Source organism: Equus caballus, chromosome 16 (assembly GCF_041296265.1).
Source record: "Equus caballus isolate H_3958 breed thoroughbred chromosome 16, TB-T2T, whole genome shotgun sequence".
Lineage (NCBI taxonomy): Eukaryota > Metazoa > Chordata > Mammalia > Perissodactyla > Equidae > Equus > Equus caballus.
The window spans coordinates 18,107,194-18,126,983 of record NC_091699.1 but is presented as its reverse complement, the minus strand read 5'-3'; the positions used below and the strand labels follow the sequence as shown (position 1 = coordinate 18,126,983).

Below are 19,790 nucleotides of genomic sequence, written 5' to 3'. Positions count from 1 at the left end.
GATGTGTGGGATTATTATTCTAACATAAAACTTTCAGATGTAGCTGTTTGATCAAAGCCCAGGTGGCTCACTAGCTGGAGCCCCCATATTTGGACTTGAGCTGACTGATTCATCCTGGGACTCCCTTGGTCATTCAGCAGACATTTACCAAGTACTTACTGTGTAGGCTCGTTATGCTCCAATAAAAGATACAATGTTGAATCAGGCGTGATGCTACAGTCTGTTGAAATACCAGCATCCACACTATTTAACCACAATCCAGGGCAGACTGTTAGTTTTATAAGGTACAAACTAAATGTCTCCTTCTTTTGAAGAGCAAATAGTTTAAACAGAAAAGTCTAAAACTTTTCATTCTAGCATTCAAAGCTTGCTATAAACTTGTGCCAGCCTAATTCTAGAGGCATATCCCCTATATAGAATCTCCATTTTAGTCACATAGGAGTCATCATACTTTGTACACACTCATTTCCCTCTATTCAATTCTTACTTGCCTTTCAAAGTCTAGCTCAAGCTAGACTTCCTCCAGGAAGTTCTCCCAGACTTGACTTTTTCATTCAGCACTTACCTTTTCTTTTTCTGAGTCCCTCCCATCCTCCCATGCTAACACTGCCCTTCAGCTCTGGGCTTGATTTTGTTAGGAATTGTTCTCTGATGTAGTGTCTGCAGGAGCACCTTTTCCTGTAGTATTGCCCAGCTGGGTGCCTTGCAGAAGGCACGTAGTCGTAAATACCAGTTGAACTGACTTGTAGAGCTGAAGCTGCTTTGTACTGTCACATCTTTTTAGAACCCCTGCTCAGACCTTTAGAAGACCATTTTAAGTAGTCCCTTCATTTAAAGATGGGATTTTTACAATGGAGACAAAACAGACATCCTTTACTTTGGTAAGTGCTGTTTTCGAACATTGTTGAGCTCATCTGTAGCGTGCTTTTAACAGTCTCTTGAATTTATTATTCATAATAGTTCCCCTATCCTTTCCAGGATAAAGAAAGAAGTACTTCTAAAGCTCAAGTTTGGGTTATCTGGTGCTCTGCCGTCAATTTAACAGATATTTATTGAGTTCCTCCTATATGCAAGGACTGTAACATAAGATAGTAAGAGGAGCAAAAGTGATGGTAATCTATATAAGCAGGAAAAGCCCTTCCTTTAATGAGATTATATGTGAAAAGACTTGATAATTTTTTTATGGTCCTATAGATACTAATCTGTTAATTTATTGATATCACAGTAATACTTCTTAAAAAGTTAGTGCTCTGAATAATACCATGTTGCCAATGGTAATCTGCTGGTTGTAAGGAAACCAACTGGTAACATTTGGGGTAGGAAACAAGTGAACCCAGCCTTGTCTAGTAGTAGTCACTCCTCCATCTTACCTGGCACTTTAAGGTGTCGGCATGCCTTTCTGGGTTAGCACCCCCTTAGGAAATGATAAACAGCTAGTGCTGTCTGTAATTTATTGAGTGTGACCATGTGTTAAGTGTGCTGGTTTTTATGCACTTTATTTCATTTAATCCTTAAGCCCCAAGAAGTAGGCATTCTTATCTCCATGTAACCGATGAGGAACAAGTTTAGAGAGGCTAAAACTTGCCCAAAGTCCTGTGAAGTAAATGAAGGTGCTGGAAGTTGAGCCTCGGCTTAGCTGACTCAGACGACTGTGACCGTTCTGCGTCTGCATGCGCTGTGAGCACGCCTAAAACTCACTTTCTCGTTTCTAGTCCGGTGCCCGTTACTCTGCTCATGTGAGACACTCTTTGAGCTGTTGCCCATCTCCGTCAGTGTTGTATGCCTCCTCGCCTTCCTTTTGTAAACGAGGCTTCATGGGTTTTTCTTGCTGTGTCTGACGAACACTGTTTGCATTGATGTTTGCGTTGTCTAGTTTTCACTTCCAGCTTCCTTTCTCTGAAGGTTTAATTCTATGTGGTATATTCTGGAAGTCTTGCCTAAGGAATTTAATCAACTCTAGTACCTCCTCTAGTGATCTCGGGGTTAGAGATGCTTCTGGAGCCCAAAGAAGCAGCTACATCTGCCTTCTGAAAGACCCTGGTCAGGCTCCAGAGACTGCGATTTCACTCTCAAGGCATACACATCTTTACTCACAGGTCACTGCAGTCCATAAATGTGTTACGCTGACCCCCCATTTAGTTTGTCCCCAATGTGTCACTTCTTTGATTTATGCAGTTAGAGTTCTGATAGACTAACATTTCACCCTCACTGAGGATGATAAAGCTCTGTTTTATATTTTAACCTCTATTTACTCAATTGTTCTGTTTTTTTAAAAAAGCATAATGTTTTATCTTTATAACAAAACTAAGAGACTGACAGGATAGTTATTTTGATTTGAACTATCAGGAGACTGAGTTTTAGAGAGGTTAAATATACTCAGGTTTTCAGAATCCAAATTGTTCTCAGTTGCCACATAATGAAAAACTGGATTGAGTTCTTTTTTGTCTTCCCAGGTTACACAATGTAGGGAAGTTATCCACATTGTGCCTTTCTTCTTTCTTGATGAAATCATAATGATTTTTGAAGAAGGATAATTATGAAGGACTTTCCTGTTTTCTAACGTGAGTGGGAAATGAGCTAGATATGAGAAACCCTCTCTCAGCCATTCATAGGAGCCTTCAGGGAAACCTCTTCATGCTCTTACAGTTGGAAATATTTTTGCCCTGTAATTTAGTTTATTTCACATATTTATTGAAAAACTAGGGAGTAAGGGGTTTGAACTAGCGAGCTATTAGGCCTTGATAGATTACAAATCTCTTGATAATAAAGCAGTTTTCAATCTGTCTTTAAAAACAGCTTGAACTGGATTTCAGAAGCAGGAAGAAACTAGGGAACTGCTCTTTTTGACGTTAAGAGATGTACCAAGTTGTGTCATCTTGCTCTTGTTACTCAGTCCTTTGAACTTTCCCCCTTTATCTCACAAAGCTAAAGCCATGTTTGTAAACATTGTTTGTTACTAGGCTACACTAAGTGGGATGGAAATCCTGCTCGTCTCTAGGCTCCTTCCCTGCATCTGTGCTCTGTTTCATCCTGGTGTCTGCAGAAAAAGCTTTGCCCTCACTTGCCTCTGGAGAGTGTGAGCTAGGAAACTGGTGCCGTTAGTAACTGTAGGAAAATACAGCTGCTTTCTCAAGGCAGCGTGTCTGTCGAGTGGATTATACAACATGAAAAGCAAGTTGACTTAGGGCTGTCAGCTTTATTTTCTGAAGAAAAGCTAGCCGGTATACTAGTTGTCTGAAGGTTAGGATTACCAAGAACTAAAGGTTTCACTACTTTAAGGTGAAAAAGAATTTTAGAGAGAACCTAGTCCACTCCTGCTTTTTGAAAAATGAAGAAATAAGCTGAGGCAGGTTGTGTGACATGCCCATCCAGTTACCTGGTGGCAAAGCCAAAACTAAAACCCAGGTCTCCTTATTTCCAAATCAGCGCAGACCTGTTCAGGGTCTCCCAAGTCAGTTTTCTGTTTTCTGTTGTGATCCTCCTGATCACTTACAAGCCTCTCCCTGGATTTCCTTGACAACCTGAGAGAGGAAAGGGCAGTTGTTTGTCACATCTAGCTAAGTAGTGTCCCTTGACATCAGCGTTTGCATCTGAAAAAATCTAGGGCAGCACTCCCGTTGGCACCTTTGGGCTCGTTGAGACTACGGAGCGTGAGGTTGGTATTATGCCTTAATCCACATGGTTCCAGTATTCACGATCTGCATCCCCCAACCATAATGTTTTTTAAAGAATTTTATTGTGAAATAATTTTCAGACTCAGGAAAGTTGCAAGAATAGTACAAAAAATTTCTGTATATTCATTATATAACACTTTTGAATCAAGATTTATTTTATCCTGAAATCTGAACTCATTCAATGTGACAATCCGGGTGTAACTTTAAAGATGGAAAATAAGTACATTAGAAGGTGAAACATTTTATTAATATAATTTTTTTAAGAGTAAAATGTTCTAATTTAATAAATGTTAAGTAATTCAATTTGGCTTTGACATTTTGCCAAAGAAGTTGTTTGTCATTGTATGTCTACTGTGTGTGAGGCACTGAGAGAAAATAGTGAGAAACAGACGCATAGTTTCTCCTCTTGGAGCTTACAGTGTAGTCATTCTTCACGCTGTTTTCCAAAGCAACCCAAAGGACACCAAAATGACATTTGCAGGAAAACATAACATAGACACAGGAACATGGTAGTGCCAACTTTATTAAATAAAAAAGAGGTGAAAACTGTATGTAAATCAAGTTTTGGTTTTGGTTTTTGGTTATGTTAATGTTTTTTTTTTTTACTATCATAAAAGTGATACATCACTACAATATAGATTATGGGTACACACAAGTGTTTGAAAAGCATTAAAAACTGGCCTAGATAAATATATAAAGAAGTATCAAAATTTCAACCATAAGAGAACAACCTAATAAAGAAATGGACAAAAGATTTGAACTGATGCTTGGAAGAAGACAAAAGGAGGGCAAACAAGCTCATGAAAAGCTTTCAACGTTATTAGTCACTGGGGAATTGCAAATGAAAACCTCAGTGAGATACAGCTATGCAATCTACTGGAATGGCTAAAAATTGTTAAATAGAACAGGAACAAAAACGATAATACTAAGTGCAAGCAAGAATGTGGAGCAACTGGACCTCTCATACATTGCTAGTGGGAATGCAAAACTATACAGCCACTGGGAAAACAGCTTAGCAAGTTTTTGTGAAGTTAAACATAACACCATATGAGCCAGCAATCTCTCTCCTAGATGATTCTCACCTAAGAGAAATGAAAACTTATATTCACAAAAAAAGCTTATATGCAAATGTTTATAGCAGTTTTATTAATAATTGCTAAAAACGAAGTAACTTGTCCTTCAGTTGGTGAGTTGGTAGTGGAATACTACTTGGCAGTAAAAAGGAATAAGCTTTGATAGGTACTGCAACACAAATCCGAAATGCATGATGCTAGGTGAAAAACCAGACAGAGAAGGCTCCATACCGTATGAGTCCGTTATATGACATTCTGGAAAAGGGAAAACTCTAAGGACAAGGGAGAGATGTCAGTGGTTGCCCAGGCATAAGCCTGGGAGTAGGGTTTGACCACAAAGGAATTTTGGGGGCTGATGGAATATTCTGTATTTTGATTGTGGTGATGGTCACACAACTCTGTGTTTGTCAAAACTCAGATCTACATACCAGAAAGAGTGAATTCTACTATATGTAAATTTAAAATAAATTTAGAAAAAAATAGCCTGGGTAGATACACATCAAAGTTGCTGCCTCTGGGGAGGAATGAGGGAAATGGGACCAGTGTGGAAATTAAAGGGTGTTTTTGCCTCCTCATTTGTGCTGGTGGTGGTTTTTTAAAGGAAAGTACAGTAAAAATATATTGTTAATTTTATATGGTGAGACTATCAGTTTTGCTTTGTTATTATACTTTGTATTTTTTAATCAAAATATAAACAAGGCAAAATATATTCTCCTAAAAGAAAATTTAGAAGATGGAAAAGTAGAAAGGAAAAAATCATCAGTGATCTTAAAACACTTGGGAGGGTTTTCTTCTATTCCTCTCTACATGTTTGTTTTTACATAGTGGAAAGTGTACTTTAAGAACAGTATAGTCTGGGGCTGGCCCCGTGGCCGAGTGGTTAAGTTCATGCACTCTGCTTCAGCAGCCCAGGGTTTCGCTGGTTCAAATCCTGGGTGCTGACGTGGTACCACTCGTCAGGCCATGCTGAGGCAGCGTCCCACATGCCACAACTAGAAGGACCCACAACTAAAAATAGGCAACTATGGGGGCTGGCCCAGTGGCGCAGCGGTTAAGTGCGCACATTCCACTTTGGCAGCCTGGGGTTTGCCAGTTCGGATCCCGGGTACAGACATGGCACACAATTATGTACCAGATTGTTTTGGGGAGAAAAAGGAAAAATAAAATCTTAAAAAAAAAGAACGATATAATCTGTAGTTTTACTTAATATATCCTAAACATGTTTTTCTTGCACTTAAATTATCTTCCTTAACCTTATTTGCAGTGATGCAATATCAATCTTAAGGCCTGCATTTATCTAAACAACTCTCATTTTAGGGATGCAGGCATTTTTGTAAGAATAAACTGGTGTGTTTCACCTCAGTAGCCTGGGAGTACAAGTTAGGATGTGTTTGCATGAATCCTGAGATTTATGATGGCTCTGAGCCATTGTAATTTTTTTTTTTTTGAGGACGATTAATCCTGAGCTAACATCTGCCGCCAGTCCTCCTCTTTGCTGAGGAAGACTGGCCCTGAGCAAACATCCATGCCCATCTTCCTCCACTTTATATGTGGGATGCCTGCCACAGCATGGCTTGACAAGCAGTATGTAGGTCTGCACCTGGGATCCTAACGAGGGAACCCCAGGCTGCCAAAGCAAAACGTGTGAACTTAACGGCTGCCCCACCAGGCTGGCCCCAGGCCATTGTAATTTGATTAACAACAAGTGCCATCTTTCCCGGGGGTTTCCCTCCACAAATGTTTCCATGTTGTTAATGTTCAGTATAACTAGAGGTCCAGCATCACTGCTGGTCATTTAATCCTGCTGGAGGCCATCAGAAGACACCATCTCTTTGTATAATGCACTGCCAAAGAGAGGCCACTGCAAAATTACCTAGGTTCAGAGTGTTAAGTTCCTTTGTAGATTTGTCTGACTCCTTAGATTCACTCACAAGTCATTTCCACCCAGGGCACCAGATGATGAGCCTCTCTGATCCAGCACTCTCCTCTGACCACTGTCTTCACACCCTTATGTACCCTTCAGTGGAAAATGGAGATAATGATGTAGCTTTTTTTTTTTTTTGAGGAAGATTAGCCCTGAGCTAACTGTTGCCAATCCTCTTTTTGCCGAGGAAGACTGGCCCTGAGCTAACATCCATGCCCATCTTCTTCTACTTTATGTGCGGGATGCCTGCCACAGCGTGGCGTGCCAAGCGGTGCCATGTCCACATTCAGGATCCAAACTGGCAAACCCCAGGCCGCTGAAGTGGAATGTGCGCACTTTACTGCTGTGCCACTGGGCCGGCCCCATGATGTAACTTTAATGCATGTGGAATGCTTAGTACTGAGCCTGGCCCTTGATAGATAGGTAGGTAGGTAGGTAGGTAGGTAGATAGATAGATAGATAGATAGATAGATAGATAGATAGATTTTTTTCTTGAAGTTCATCTTTGACTAAAATGAAACCCTCTCAACCCTGCTATTTCTGTGCTGCCTCTCCCGTTAGTCTATTCTACATCAGTGGATGTTTAATTACACAGAATTATGTACCATCTTCCAGCCTTCCATTTCACCACAGGTCTCTTTTGTTGCACTAGTCATAGTTGCAACTTTGTTTTTCCTTGTGCCGTTGTTGATTATTGTGTGACCCTCCTATTGCAGTGCTGTGAAGGCAGAGACCATGACTGTTCTCTCTAATAGTCTTAGCACTTAACACAGTACCTGGCACATGGGAGGCCCTCAATAAATATTTACAGAATGAAGGAAGTAATGAGTGTTCATACTTTGTAGTTTTAATCTCCCAGAAATGAACGTCTCATATCCCAAATTTGCACCATAGTACTCTGCACATAGTGGGTCTGATTAGTTTTCCCTCTTTACCAGTCGCTTATGGCTTTTAAGAATTGATTTAGATCAATTATATCTCAATAAAATGGGGGAAAAAAGAATTGATTTCATTTTCATTATAAAGGTAATGTAACCCCATCCCTGAAATTGGTGGGGGAATAACTGCGTATATTTTACATAAACGTCATCACGCTACACATACAATTTGATGGCTCTTTCCCTCCTTTTATTTCATTTCCATATCCTCAATAAGCTTTTCCTTATTTTAATGGGGTTGCCATATGTTTGCATCAGTCTTCCTTGTCAGGCAATCAAAGAAATTGAAAGAGGTTGCCCAGATGGGTGAAATCATAAATCTAAACCTCTTCTTCATTTGCAGATTTGATTGAGAGAAGATGCCAGAGTGTAGCCGAAACCGAAAAAGGCCTATTTGTTCCCTTCTCCCTGCCATTTCTTTTAAATGTTAGGGCCATAATGCTAGTCTGTGGACATAGACATTTGTCCCTCTTTGGCCTAGGCCACCAGGTGGGTTTTCAGTAAGTGATAGTGTTACCAAAACCAAAGTGGGTTCCCTCCTGGTGAGTTAAGTCAGACTCTCCCCCAGAAGTAGTTGTCACACAAAGTAAAGTGTATTTGCAGTAAATAGGAGACCGTATGGAATTATCGCCAAAGTCATGGTGTCCCTGTACAAAGGGAGCAGGGACATTTATTTCAGATGGGGAATGAATACTCAAAAGGGAGAGGTGGGTATTCGCTTGCGCAGGCTCAGTTGGCAAACATGCTTACACGTGCCCTGCAGGCTATGGTGATAAGGCCTAAACTCCTCCTGGAGAGGAGATTTTAGCATTAAAAATAAGGCAAAGGTCAAAGGCAGAGCTCTTGCGGTGAGGCTAGGTCTGGTTCAGGGTGGTTGGTGATTGCATCTCCTTAACAAAGAAAAAAAAACTTTGGAAAAACAGTTAAATACTTTCAAATGCACCCCTGAGTTCCTCATTCCTTGGGGCAATCAGTACGTGAGGGTAGGTTTGTATGAGTCCTGGGCTTGGAGGTGGTAGGTAAAAAATCAGTGAGAAGCAAACTGAATTGGGGAATCAGTGCCTACTGTGGGGTCTGCCCTGTCTCCTGAATGCATGAGCCTGATCCGACATCCAGGCTGGATATTTGTACCATGGGAGATAGGAAGGGAAAACTCATAGTCTTTATTCGAAGGCCATCTCAGATATAACCCCTCCAGGGAAGACTTACCTGATTCTTTTCAGGGCCAGGTAGTCACTTTCCTCCTGCTCCTTTACAACCAATATCACAATCTACTGTAACAACACGTCCTGTCTGTTTGCCCAGTAGCCCAAGAGCAGTTTGAGAGCAGAGACGGTGTATTTAATTCATCTTTATAATAATAAGTGCTGCTGTTTGCTGAGTGCTTACTATGTGCTAGGCACTGAACACTTTTCCACTTAATCTGCACTTTTATGACGTAGGTACTTCTTAAAAATGCCAATTTCAGGGCTGGCCCCATGGTGTGGTGGTTAAGTTTGCGTGCTCTGCTTTGGCAGCCTGGGGTTTGCCGGTTCAGATCTTGGGCATAGACATACCTACCACTTGTCAAGCCATGCTATGGCAGTGTCCCACATATAAAGTAGAAGAAGATGGGCACGGATGTTAGCTCAGGGCCAATCTTCCTCAAAAAAAATTTTAAAAAGCCAGTTTCAAAGATGAGCAATTAAAGGCTCAGAGAATTTAGAGTTTTGCGCAATATCTAGACCCAGAATGAGAACCCAGGTGGGTGTGAATTTCAGAGGGCACACAAACTGCATGTGAAAAGTTACTCCTTTTCGGTTTCCTTTGATCTTCCTGATCATGTCCAGGAGAAAACTGGTTTGACAGCTTATACTCGGCATCTAACATCTACCACTTGGCTAACCATTTGGAACCAAGAGAGAGTTTCTAAACCAAGTTTAGAGCCTTTAACAGACAATAGATAAAATTTAATAACTTGTTTTGTTTTCTTTGAAGTTAGTTCCACTGTTCTCTTCTATGGCAAATGATAATGAATTTCCACTGATGGCAGTGATATAGAATTTCCTCTCAAACCTGTTTAATTGCTTGTGTATGCATAGAATACCTTTGAAAGGAAGTACGTTAGCCTGGTGATACTTCTGGCCTCCAGGGACTCTTTCAGGGTAGCTAAGGGAACCGGGATCAGAGGAAATTTTTAACTTTATTATATTCTTCTGTACAAAATTAGAATTTTGTGACCCAAAGTGGAGATGAAACAAACTTGACTAATGAGAAAATTATTAAATAAATAATAGCGAAGATGGTAGGGAAAATATAGCAAAAACCGCGAAAGTCATAATGATGTAGATCAAGGCTGCCCCAGGGAGAGAAGCCCAAGGCGTCCTGGCCTACACGGCAATCTGTATGACCCGATTCATATCTAAAGTTATAGGACTACACAATATAGGACCGATGGGCAGTGAAGAGCTGCAGTGTGTTGAGGGTTAGGGCTAAATTTGTAAGGCATGGGTACATGAGTTATTTTTACCAGACAAAGGAAAGATGATGTAAAAAGTCTCTAAAATGGTATCCCTGCAGGTGGGGTCTGGTTCTTGTGTGGTCATATAACTTTAGATATGAATCGGGTCACATAGATCCGCATGTAGGCCAGGACGCCTTGGGCTTCTCTCCCTGGGGCAGCCTCGATCCCCATCAACAAGAGAATGAAGCTAAAGTAAGGCTGTCACAAACTTAACAGGAGGGAAACATTTATTTTTATAGGAAACCGGGAGATGTGGCGCTACCGCCACCCTCCCTCTCAGCGAGGACGCGGCCCCTGGAGCTAGAGGATCCCCCTGCGCATGCGCACAGTCTCCAGCCGGCCATTTCTGCAAGCGTGTATTCCCTCCCTCACCGAGAGCGCGCGGAAGCCGCACGCACGCCTGCCCGGGGACGCGCACGCACGCGCTCCCCGCCCCGCCCCGCGAGGCCCGGGTCTTCCAGGCTCCGGGAGGTAATGCCCCGGAAGGCGGGGCGGGTGGAAGAGGCCGAGGAGGACGGCACTGAAGAGGACGGCCGCGAGGAGGCTGGCGCCGAGGAGTCCGGCCCGGAAGAGTCGGACCCGGAGGAGCCTGGCGCCTCGGAGGAGATGGAGGCCGGGCGGCCGCGGCCGGTGCTGCGCTCGGTGAACTCGCGCGAGCCGTCCCAGGTCATCTTCTGCAACCGCAGCCCGCGCGTCGTGCTGCCCGTGTGGCTCAACTTCGACGGCGAGCCGCAGCCCTACCCGACGCTGCAGCCCGGCACCGGCCGCCGCATCCACAGCTACCGAGGTAGGCGCGCCGGGGTCGCCCTCTTTGTCCCGGGGCCTGGCGAGCGCCTGCCCGCGCCCGTGCCGAGCTGTGCCCGGCGCGCTAGGCCCGATGACAACGGGAACGGTGGCCCCATCTTACTGAAGCCCCTCCGCCGTCCGGGAGGCGCGTGCTGTAGTCATGATGCCCATTTCACGCTCAAGGAACTGAGGCCCCAGAGAGGTCGTGACAGATACAAGTTGACGCTGCTAGTAAGTGGCAGAGCGTTCTAAGACTGAGTAGTTTGCATTTGATGGTGGCTTCCCCTCCCCGTTCACGTGCATTTACCCCTGAAAGAAGTGCTCCATCCCTAATGCCCATTTGTTCAGTCCGTGAATGGGAGAATTTCGATGTCCCCAGCGGGCCAGGTCCGCGTAGGGTCCCTACCTTCCCGGAGAGCACAGTCCAGCGGGGGAGACAGACGAGTGCATGAACAGGTAAGAACAAGCCAGTGTCATCGTTGCTTCGATAGGAACCGAGCCCAGCGGGCTGCGGGAGCTTGGCACAGGTACCTGCTTAGTGAAGGGAGGGGGCGGATGGTTTCAGTTAGGGAGAGCTTCCCAGAGAAGAAGGGAGTCCTGCAGGGTGAACGCGAGCCAACCACCCCAAGACGGAGGGGAGAGTTCTGGGCAGAGAGCGCCGCGTGGGCTGAAGCCTGGAGCCGCGGGGGAAGAGGAGAGGGTATGGAAGTCAGGGAGAGTAAGCCCCAAAGGTGATTTTTACCCTTATGGGGGCCACTGAAAGTTTTTAAGCGGAGAAATGACTCTGTCGGACTTGCATACTGGAAAGCTCAGCCAGGCTGCAGAATGGTTTGGAGTGGGGAGACTACTGGTGAGGAACTAGTTAGTAAGCTGTAGTAACAGCCGAGGTGAGGCATAGCCAGGCCTTCCTGCCTTAGGAGGCGGCTGTCGTCCATGGCTGTCAAGCAGCATAGTCCTCTTCCAGCCGGATTTTCACAACCACCCTGGGAGGATCCCGAGGGATCAGAAACCTGGAGGGTAGTACAGTTAATAAGCTAATGCTTCTCAAACTTTTACACAAGCTCCCCTAAGAATAGGTGACGAAGCACACAGTTCTTGTAGGAATCAACGTTTGTTTCGCCTCCTATTTTATCTAGGGAATTCTCTGAATTTGTATTCTACTCCAAAATTTATCTGTACCTGATTTAATGTAAAAATTTTTTTAAATTACTTACCATGTGAACATACTTAATGTCACTGAATTGTATACTTAAAAGTGGTTAAAATGGGGGGTGGGCCTGGTGGCGTAGTGGTTAAGTTCACGTACTCCGCTTTAGAGGCCCAGGGTTCTCAGGTGCAGATCCAGGCTGGCACCTAGCACCCCTCGTCAAGCCATGCTGTGGCCGCATCCCACATAAAATAGAGGAAGATGGGCACAGATGTTAGCTCAGGGCCAGTCTTCCTCACACACACACACACACACACACAAAAGGAGTTAAAATGGTAAATTTTATGTATATTTTACCACAATAAAAAAAATTACCAGTTTACATTTCTTAAATTTTCCTACCAAATCTTCAAGTAAGTTTATGCCCCGGAAACACATGCTATATTTATTCTGAGACAACCTGTTCCCTCCTTAATGAGGCTCTTAGGCCTGGGGGTTTGCCTCCTTCCTCCCCTGCCTGCCTGTTTTGCATATGATGATTTTGTTTCTTAAATTCAAGTATAATTTACGTACAGTAAGATGCACAGATCTTTGGGTTTGATGGGTTTTGACAAATGTAGCAGCACCTAGATCAAGTGATAGATGAGAATGTTTCCACCCCCCCAGGAAGTTGCCTGCTGCCCCTCACACGCAGTCCCGGCCTGCAGCCACTCTTCTGACTTTTCACCCCACACGTTAGTTTTGCCTGTTCCTGCAGAAGGTACCCTTTTCTGTCTGGCTTCTTTCTCTCCACGTGATGTTTTTGCACTTTGGTTTTGAGAAGCACAGATCTGAGAAGTCGATGACCTCTCAGTTCGCAGCCTTTGGTGTGATTTGCTTTTCCACCACGGTGGCAGAAAGGGTGTGGGGTTTGGAGCCTCAAGTCCGTGCTCTTCTGCTTCCTGTCCCTGTGGCCTTGAGCAAGTCACTTGGCTTTTTCAGACCTGTTTTCTCGTCTGTAAATGGACCTCTTGTGAGATCGAATGAGACGATATTATTGGAAGAGCGCTGGGTGATAGTTAAGCGGAATATGAGAGGCAAGCATTTCATGTTGGTCAGGGGAGGTGAAGGAAGTGGGTGTGGCTACTGACCAGCCTCTGCTTGTCTTAACAGGTCACCTTTGGCTCTTCCGAGATGCAGGGACATACGATGGGCTGCTGGTTAACCAGACTGAACTCTTTGTGCCATCTCTCAATGTTGATGGACAGCCTATCTTTGCCAACATCACACTGCCAGGTACTAATGTTCCGCCTTACTTTTTAAAGAGTCCAGGCAGTTGTGATAAGTAGAGGCTGGGCCACTGGAAGGAGCCAAGCCTTTACTGACCTGATACTGCACGAGGTCTCCAACCTGTCTGCGCCCTATTCTCCACCATAAATAAAACGGAAGTAATTTATTCGTATGCTCTGTATTGAACAAAGATGTCCTGGTGTCTCAGAAGCTCTTTGGGCTTGTCAGAGGTGAGCTAAATCAAAATATCTGATTGTGGAATTATGAATGCATTTTGTTTCCCTGGCCTTAGAGCAAAGTTATGCCCTGGAGCCCCAGGAGAAGAACAAGGTGGAGAGAATGAGATATCGGGGCTTATTCATATGACTTCTAGTGTTGTATCTTTTAATGTTATTTAACCTGGTCAAGCTACGGTGCCAGTCAGGGGTTAAATAAATTACCAAATCAAACATTAGGATTATAGTTTACTATTTAAGACTCCAATGATTTTATTAGGTTGAACCCTAAGAAACTGATGTTCCTCTGGCTTAAAAAAAAACGAAAATACCTGCAGCTTCATAGGGTTCAAACTAATAGGTATATATAGATTCTATTTTAAGGAAGTGGGTATTCAAAAATGAGCACTGATAAGTTAAATGTAAATTTTGCCTCATAGGCAAAGAGTAAGTTTCATAGTGAGTTTAAAATAGGGTTTGAGTTACCCTCCAATCCAGTTACTCAGTTTGGGTTATCTATTGCTATGTGACAACTACCCCAAAACTAACAACCGTTTTATTCGTAGTTCTGCAGTCTGGGCTTAGCTTACTAGGTGGTCACTCTGCTCTTGGTGGTCATTGTGTGGCTGCCTTCTGCTGGCAGGTTGGCTGGGGGCTGGGCCTCTCTCCCAGGTAGTCTCAGGGCCTGTTCTTCTTTGGGTGGTCTCCTGCAGCCTAGCTCAGGGCTCCCGAGAGCGTAAAAGCAGAAGTTGCCAGGCCTTCTTAAGACTTCGGCCCAGCATTGCCACACTGCCGCTTCCCCACATTCAGTTGGTTAAAGCACATCGCAGGCCCAGCCACTTTCAAGGAGAAGTTGCTATAAGGGGTCCTGAATACCTTGAGATGTGCACTGGGGTCATCACGTTACCCTCTGCCACAATACAGCTACTCACTCTTTTTGCCCAAAGTGAGGTCCGTCTGTAGTAACTGTGATTACCGTTTTTGGCAAAGCCTCTTGCTCGTCCCCTGGCCCAAGGCCTGAGTCTGCTGCTGAGGATTCGGTTTTCTGCCCTTGCAGTATACACCCTGAAAGAGCGATGCCTCCAGGTTGTCCGGAGCTTAGTCAAGCCTGAGAATTACAGGCGCCTGGACATCGTGAGATCGCTCTACGAAGATCTGGAAGACCACCCGAATGTGAGGAAAGACCTGGAGCGGCTGACGCAGGAGCACATTGAAAATCAGCAGGTGGAAGAGGAGACTGAAGATTTTAACTGAAACTTGTGCTCTTGAGTCTCAGCTTTTGATGGCACTGACTCGTCTTGACCTAGGTATGGGACTGGTCACTTATTCTCGGTTTCCAGGTGTCTCATTCTTGGAGTAGAAACTGCTGCATTGCTTACCAGAAAGTTAGCTGACTTCACTGGGCGTGATGTTTAGGGGCAAATATCACAAAATGTAATTTAGTGCCGGCTCCTTCTGGAAGTATTTATCAAGGGAAAGTAGGTGCATTTTTGCTTCCCAGTAAGTCAGGAAAGTTTCTGTGTAAGGACTTTTGTGTGAGTAATTCAATGAGAATTGCAGCATCTTCTTTAATTATAAGAAAGCAGTGGCCTCTGCTTATAATTGCTTATAATGATTGATGATGTGTCCACCTCCTGCTCTGAGAAGACCGGGATGGCCTTGAGGCAGGGACACGTCTGTCTCCTGTTTGAGACCCCAGTGCCTCACACACTATGAGCCTTTAGTCAGTGTTTGTTGAATGAACAAACCAGTGAATATGTGGGTAGAAAATGTTTGGAGGTTTTGCCCTTTTGTCAGGGAGGAGGAGGGACCTTAAAGTGTGTACAGTAAACACATGTCTTAAAGGGAATCATTTTGGGGCCAGGCCTGTGGTGTAGTGGTTGAGTTTGGTGCTCAACTTTCGTGGCCCAGGTTTGCAGGTTTGGTTCCTGGGTGGGGACCTAGCACCACTCATCAAGCCACGGTGTGGTGGCATCCCACATAAAATAGAGGAAGATTGGCACAGATGTTAGCTCAGCGACAATCTTCCTCAAGCAAAAAGAGGAAGATTGGCAACAGATGTTTGCTCTGGGCCAGTGTTCCTCACCAAAAAAAGAAAAAAAAGGAATCCTTTTTATAGAAAGCACTTTTCATAATTTTCTAAATTTTGTGCTTTTCTCTGTCCACTATTGTTGCAGTGCTGTCATTTCTGTTTCTAAACCAGGTTTAGCTTTCTACAGTAATTGTGATGATGGCTGTTTGAAACTTGACATCTGCACAGAAAATAAGAGAAAATAACCGTCCTCTTGTTTAATTCTCGTATTAAGGAGCTACTACTGTACTGTAAATGGGTTTTTGCCAAATGTGGGTATTTCTGTTCCTTTCAGTAAAGCCATGACATTTCTGTTGGGTTCAATATTTTTCATCAGGCAGGATCTGGTGACGCTTTGCATCTGGCTGGAGGAGAGCCCGAAGCCCTCCCACCTCTGGGAACTTATTCCTAACACACAGTGGATTCACACCTAATCTTAGCCAAAAGGCTGAGAAGCGATAACACACAGTGGATTCAGAGAGTCGCCTGGAATGTTTTTTAGTTTTGTAAATGTATAAATCCTTTCTTGTAGGCTGGACTTAAAGTCATCAACTCAAATTCAATACTTCTATCAGGCTTCCTTTTTTGTAACTAATAGTTAAAAAAAATCCTCCTGGTAGAGAAAATTTTGGATAGAAAAGTAAAAGGAAGAAAAAAGATCACAGTAGATACACTACTTAAATACAACCACTAACCTAATATCTTGAACTTTCAGCCCCTTTTAGGGCATCTTTTGGTTGGTTTGGTTTACATGGCTGAGATCATACTGAATATACAGTTTTGTGTTCTGCTTTCTCATTTACCTTTATAACATAAACATTTTTCCATGGTATTAAAAGCTCTTCATAGACGGTCTTCCTTTTATAGATACTGTTGGGATGTTTCTTGGCGTCTTTCGTTCCTCTTGCTAACCCTTGGGCGCAGTTCCATGCCCTGAAATCGGAGTGAAGGGAAGGGAGCCAAGGCCCCCGGGTCCCCCACTGTCGTCTGTTCACCTCATCTTACTCCCCTCTTTCAACATTCAGCAAATACGTCGGCCTGTTTTTTCAGCATGTTGTAGTACTCGTTCAGTGACACCCCGCTAAATGTCTAATTTTTTTGTTGAATTCTGGGGTAGGGAAGAAGAAATGCTGCTACAGAAGGCAGCTGTGTGAGCCCGAGAGTGGGAGAGATGGGGCATTTAAGGAAGTTGCTGCTGCTGGATTAGTTCAACGTTGGCTTTTGTGTTTTTATTTTTTTTTAACCTGTCTTTGTGTCAAAACGAGATTTCATGTTCGTCTTGTTAAAACATGTGGTTTGAGTCCTGTGTTTCTTGTGTTGTCCAAGGAAGATGGAAAACCTGTAGTGTGAATAATACACGTCTTTCATTTGAAATCTTATGAATGTATTAAATGTATTGCTTTTACAAGACTGTGATGTTTCCTATTTTGAGTTAAAAAAAAAAAAGCTGTTCTTTAATACCTTAAATGGTGCTAAGTAAAGGAAATAGGTAGGGGGTGTTGTGTTATTTTAACCAGGCTCTTCTCTCTTGGGGAATTTTGAAAGCTGGTTGTTTAAAGGCGTAAGGTGGGGAGGGGCTGGCAGACACAAGCAACCAGCTTCATTCTCAGTCCCTTCTCTTTCCAACCCTGGATTTTTTAAAAAAAATTGTTTCTCTTGGCTTTCTTTTTCTTGTAAAAGTGAAATATCTTTGTAAAAAAAATTTAAGCACTACAGAAAGATATTAAGAAGAAAACTATTCACATTGGGAACAAAGGTGGTGGTGTATTTTTTCGTGAAAACAGAACCAATCTTAACAGACACCTCACTGAAGAAGAGCTAAGGTGGCAGCTAGACACATGAAAAGATGCTCCACGTCCTGTGTCATCAGGGAAATGCAAATTAGAACAACAGTGGGATACCACTACACACCTATTAGAATGGCCCAAATCTGGGACACTGACAACACCAGATGCTGGCAAGGATGCAGAGCAGCAGGAGCTGTCACTCATCGCTGGTGGGAACGCAAGACGGTCCAGCCACTTCGGAGGACAGTTTAGTGGTTTCTTACAAAACTGAACAAACTCTTACTGTACGACCCAGCAATTGTGCTCCTTGGTATTTATTCAAAGGAGTGGAAAATTATGTTCACAAACTTGTACTTGGATATTTAGAGCAGCTTTATTCATAATTGCCAAAACTTGGAAGCACCCAAAATATCCTTCAGTAGGTGAATGGATAAATAAACTGTGGTCCATCCAGACAATGGAATATTATTCAGTGCTAAAAAGAAATGAGCCGTCACCATGAAAAGACGTGGAGGAAACTTAAATGCATATTACTAAGTGAAAGAAGCCAATTTGAAAAGGCCACATACTGTACAATTCCAACTATACAACATTCTGGAAAAGGCAAAACTATGGGGTAAGAAGATCAGTGGTTGCCAGGGTTTTAGGGTTAGGGAGGGATAAATAGGCAGAATACAGAGGATTTTTTAGGGCAGTGAAACTATTCTGTATAATATTATAATGGTAGATATATGTCATTATACATTTGTCCAAACTTATGATACACCTTAAGTTAACTCCCTGCCCAACAAAACATTTTCCTGGGGGCTCCCTGACTCACCACACGCACCCAGTAATCCATTGGCAGATTGCAGAAAATTAGACACACTTGGGATGGTAATCAAAAGGATTGGGCAGTAATGCTGGATATGTAAAAGAGAAACCCACAAAACTTGTTTCAAACTTTAGAACATGAAACCTCAGGAAAGTCTGTCAGCTTAACATACAAACAGCAGATGCTCTCTCCCTATTCTTCAGGTAGAAAACAAAAAAGATTGTTTTGTTCCACTTGGGAGACGTTGAGTCCTAGAGGACTGGGGCTGGCCCCACTAATGTTAATAACAGACTGAGGTGACCGAAAGGCCCAGAGGGAATCACAGTGAACCATTTTATCCTCAGATAAATTGAAGGAGAGTGAGTTGGGCAAAGGATGGCTTAGCGGCAGTTAGCTTGATAGAGAGTGACGTGAGGTGACCTTCTTCGCTCGTAGGAGGGGCCCATTTACCCAGGTCCAACGCGAGAGGGAGAGACCTCTCCTTGTGTCCAGGGCTCAGCAGCAGCAGGCAGGACCGGAAGGTGAGGGTCATTCTAGCAGCTCCAGAGCAGCTATGGGCAGAAGGGAGGAATTTGGAGGGTGGGCCGGTGTGTGCCCCGGGGCAGCAGTTTTCTAAATGTTGGTTTATGGTTTTCCTTGGTCGACTTTAGGACTCTCCTACCCCCTCCATACAGGCGAAGGCAGGCCCCTCCGACACATACCCCAATGCTGGAAAGAAATGTACATTGGCAGGAGATTGGCCAAATAAAGTATAGTGCTCCCAAACAAGCCATTAAAAGGAAGAGGTAGATGCTTGCTTGTTGATATGAAAAGCTATTAATTGAAAAAAATTACAGAAAATTAAGTGTGTTTTTAAAAATTTCATGTTTAAAAAGTTAATTTTATAGAAGTCTAAAAAACATGGGAAAGTATATACTCCAAACTATTAACGGTGGTCCATCAGGGATGAGACTGTGGGAAAGCGTTCATTTTCTCTCTCTCTGTGACATAATAAAAGGCACAGAGCTCCTAAAACGCTTGTAAATTCCTACGTGAAAAGAGCACTAGGAGGGCTGGCCCCGTGGCCGAGTGGTTAAGTTCGCGCGCTCCGCTGCAGGCGGCCCAGTGTTTCGTCAGTTCGAATCCTGGGCGCAGACATGGCACCACTCATCAAACCACGCTGAGGTGGCGTCCCACATGCCACAACTAGAAGGACCCACAACTAAGAATATACAACTATGTACCGGGGGGCTTTGGGAAGAAAAAGGAAAAAAAGTAAAATAAAATCTTTAAAAAAAAAAAAGCGCACTAGGAGCATCTTTTGTTCTGTTGAGGTGACTCTGGATGGGCTCCCGGATGGAGTCTGGTCACCAGAAAGACCAAGCCATGATTAGCCCCACCGTCCCATCCTCTAGAGAGAGGAGAGGGGCTGGAAATGGAGTCAGTAACTGATCGTGCCCATGTGAGGAAGCCTCCTTGAAATCCCAATAGCGTGCGCTGCGGAGAGCTCCAGGTGGGTGAACACATCCACACTGGGAGGGTGGGGCACCCCATCTCCATGGGGACAGAAGCTCCTGCGCTCAGGACCCTCCCAGACCTCAGCTACCTGT

At 43.8% G+C, this 19,790-nt stretch overlaps 2 protein-coding genes across 3 annotated transcripts in view; both read left to right on the top strand.

Annotated features, from left to right (window-relative positions):
* Positions 1-10,356: 10,356 nt before the first annotated feature.
* VHL (von Hippel-Lindau tumor suppressor) lies at positions 10,357-17,010 on the top strand. 2 transcript variants are annotated; one of them, XM_023619976.2, is made up of 3 exons: positions 10,357-10,899; positions 13,198-13,320; positions 14,587-17,010. In XM_023619976.2, exons 1-3 carry the CDS (start codon positions 10,587-10,589, stop codon positions 14,781-14,783), a joined length of 633 nt encoding a protein of 210 aa, XP_023475744.1. In that variant the 5' UTR covers positions 10,357-10,586; the 3' UTR covers positions 14,784-17,010. The 2 variants fall into 2 exon arrangements, 1 of the variants encoding a protein (XP_023475744.1); XR_011427182.1 differs by having other exon boundaries at positions 10,475-11,354.
* IRAK2 (interleukin 1 receptor associated kinase 2) overlaps positions 14,695-19,790 on the top strand; it is a 73,426-nt gene continuing 68,330 nt past the window's right edge. The window contains exon 1 of the mRNA XM_023619975.2: positions 14,695-14,836. Coding sequence (XP_023475743.2) covers positions 14,812-14,836 — 25 coding nt within the window. The 5' untranslated portion in view covers positions 14,695-14,811. The remainder of the gene's footprint in view (positions 14,837-19,790) is intronic.

Excerpts from the sequence above, each read along its gene's own strand:
- VHL (XM_023619976.2), top strand. The coding sequence starts at position 10,587 with ATGCCCCGGAAGGCGGGGCGGGTGGAAGAGGCCGAGGAGGACGGCACT. Across the intron at positions 10,900-13,197 it reads CCGCATCCACAGCTACCGAG|GTCACCTTTGGCTCTTCCGA; the intron begins GTAGGCGCGCCG and ends TTGTCTTAACAG. Across the intron at positions 13,321-14,586 it reads TGCCAACATCACACTGCCAG|TATACACCCTGAAAGAGCGA; the intron begins GTACTAATGTTC and ends CTGCCCTTGCAG.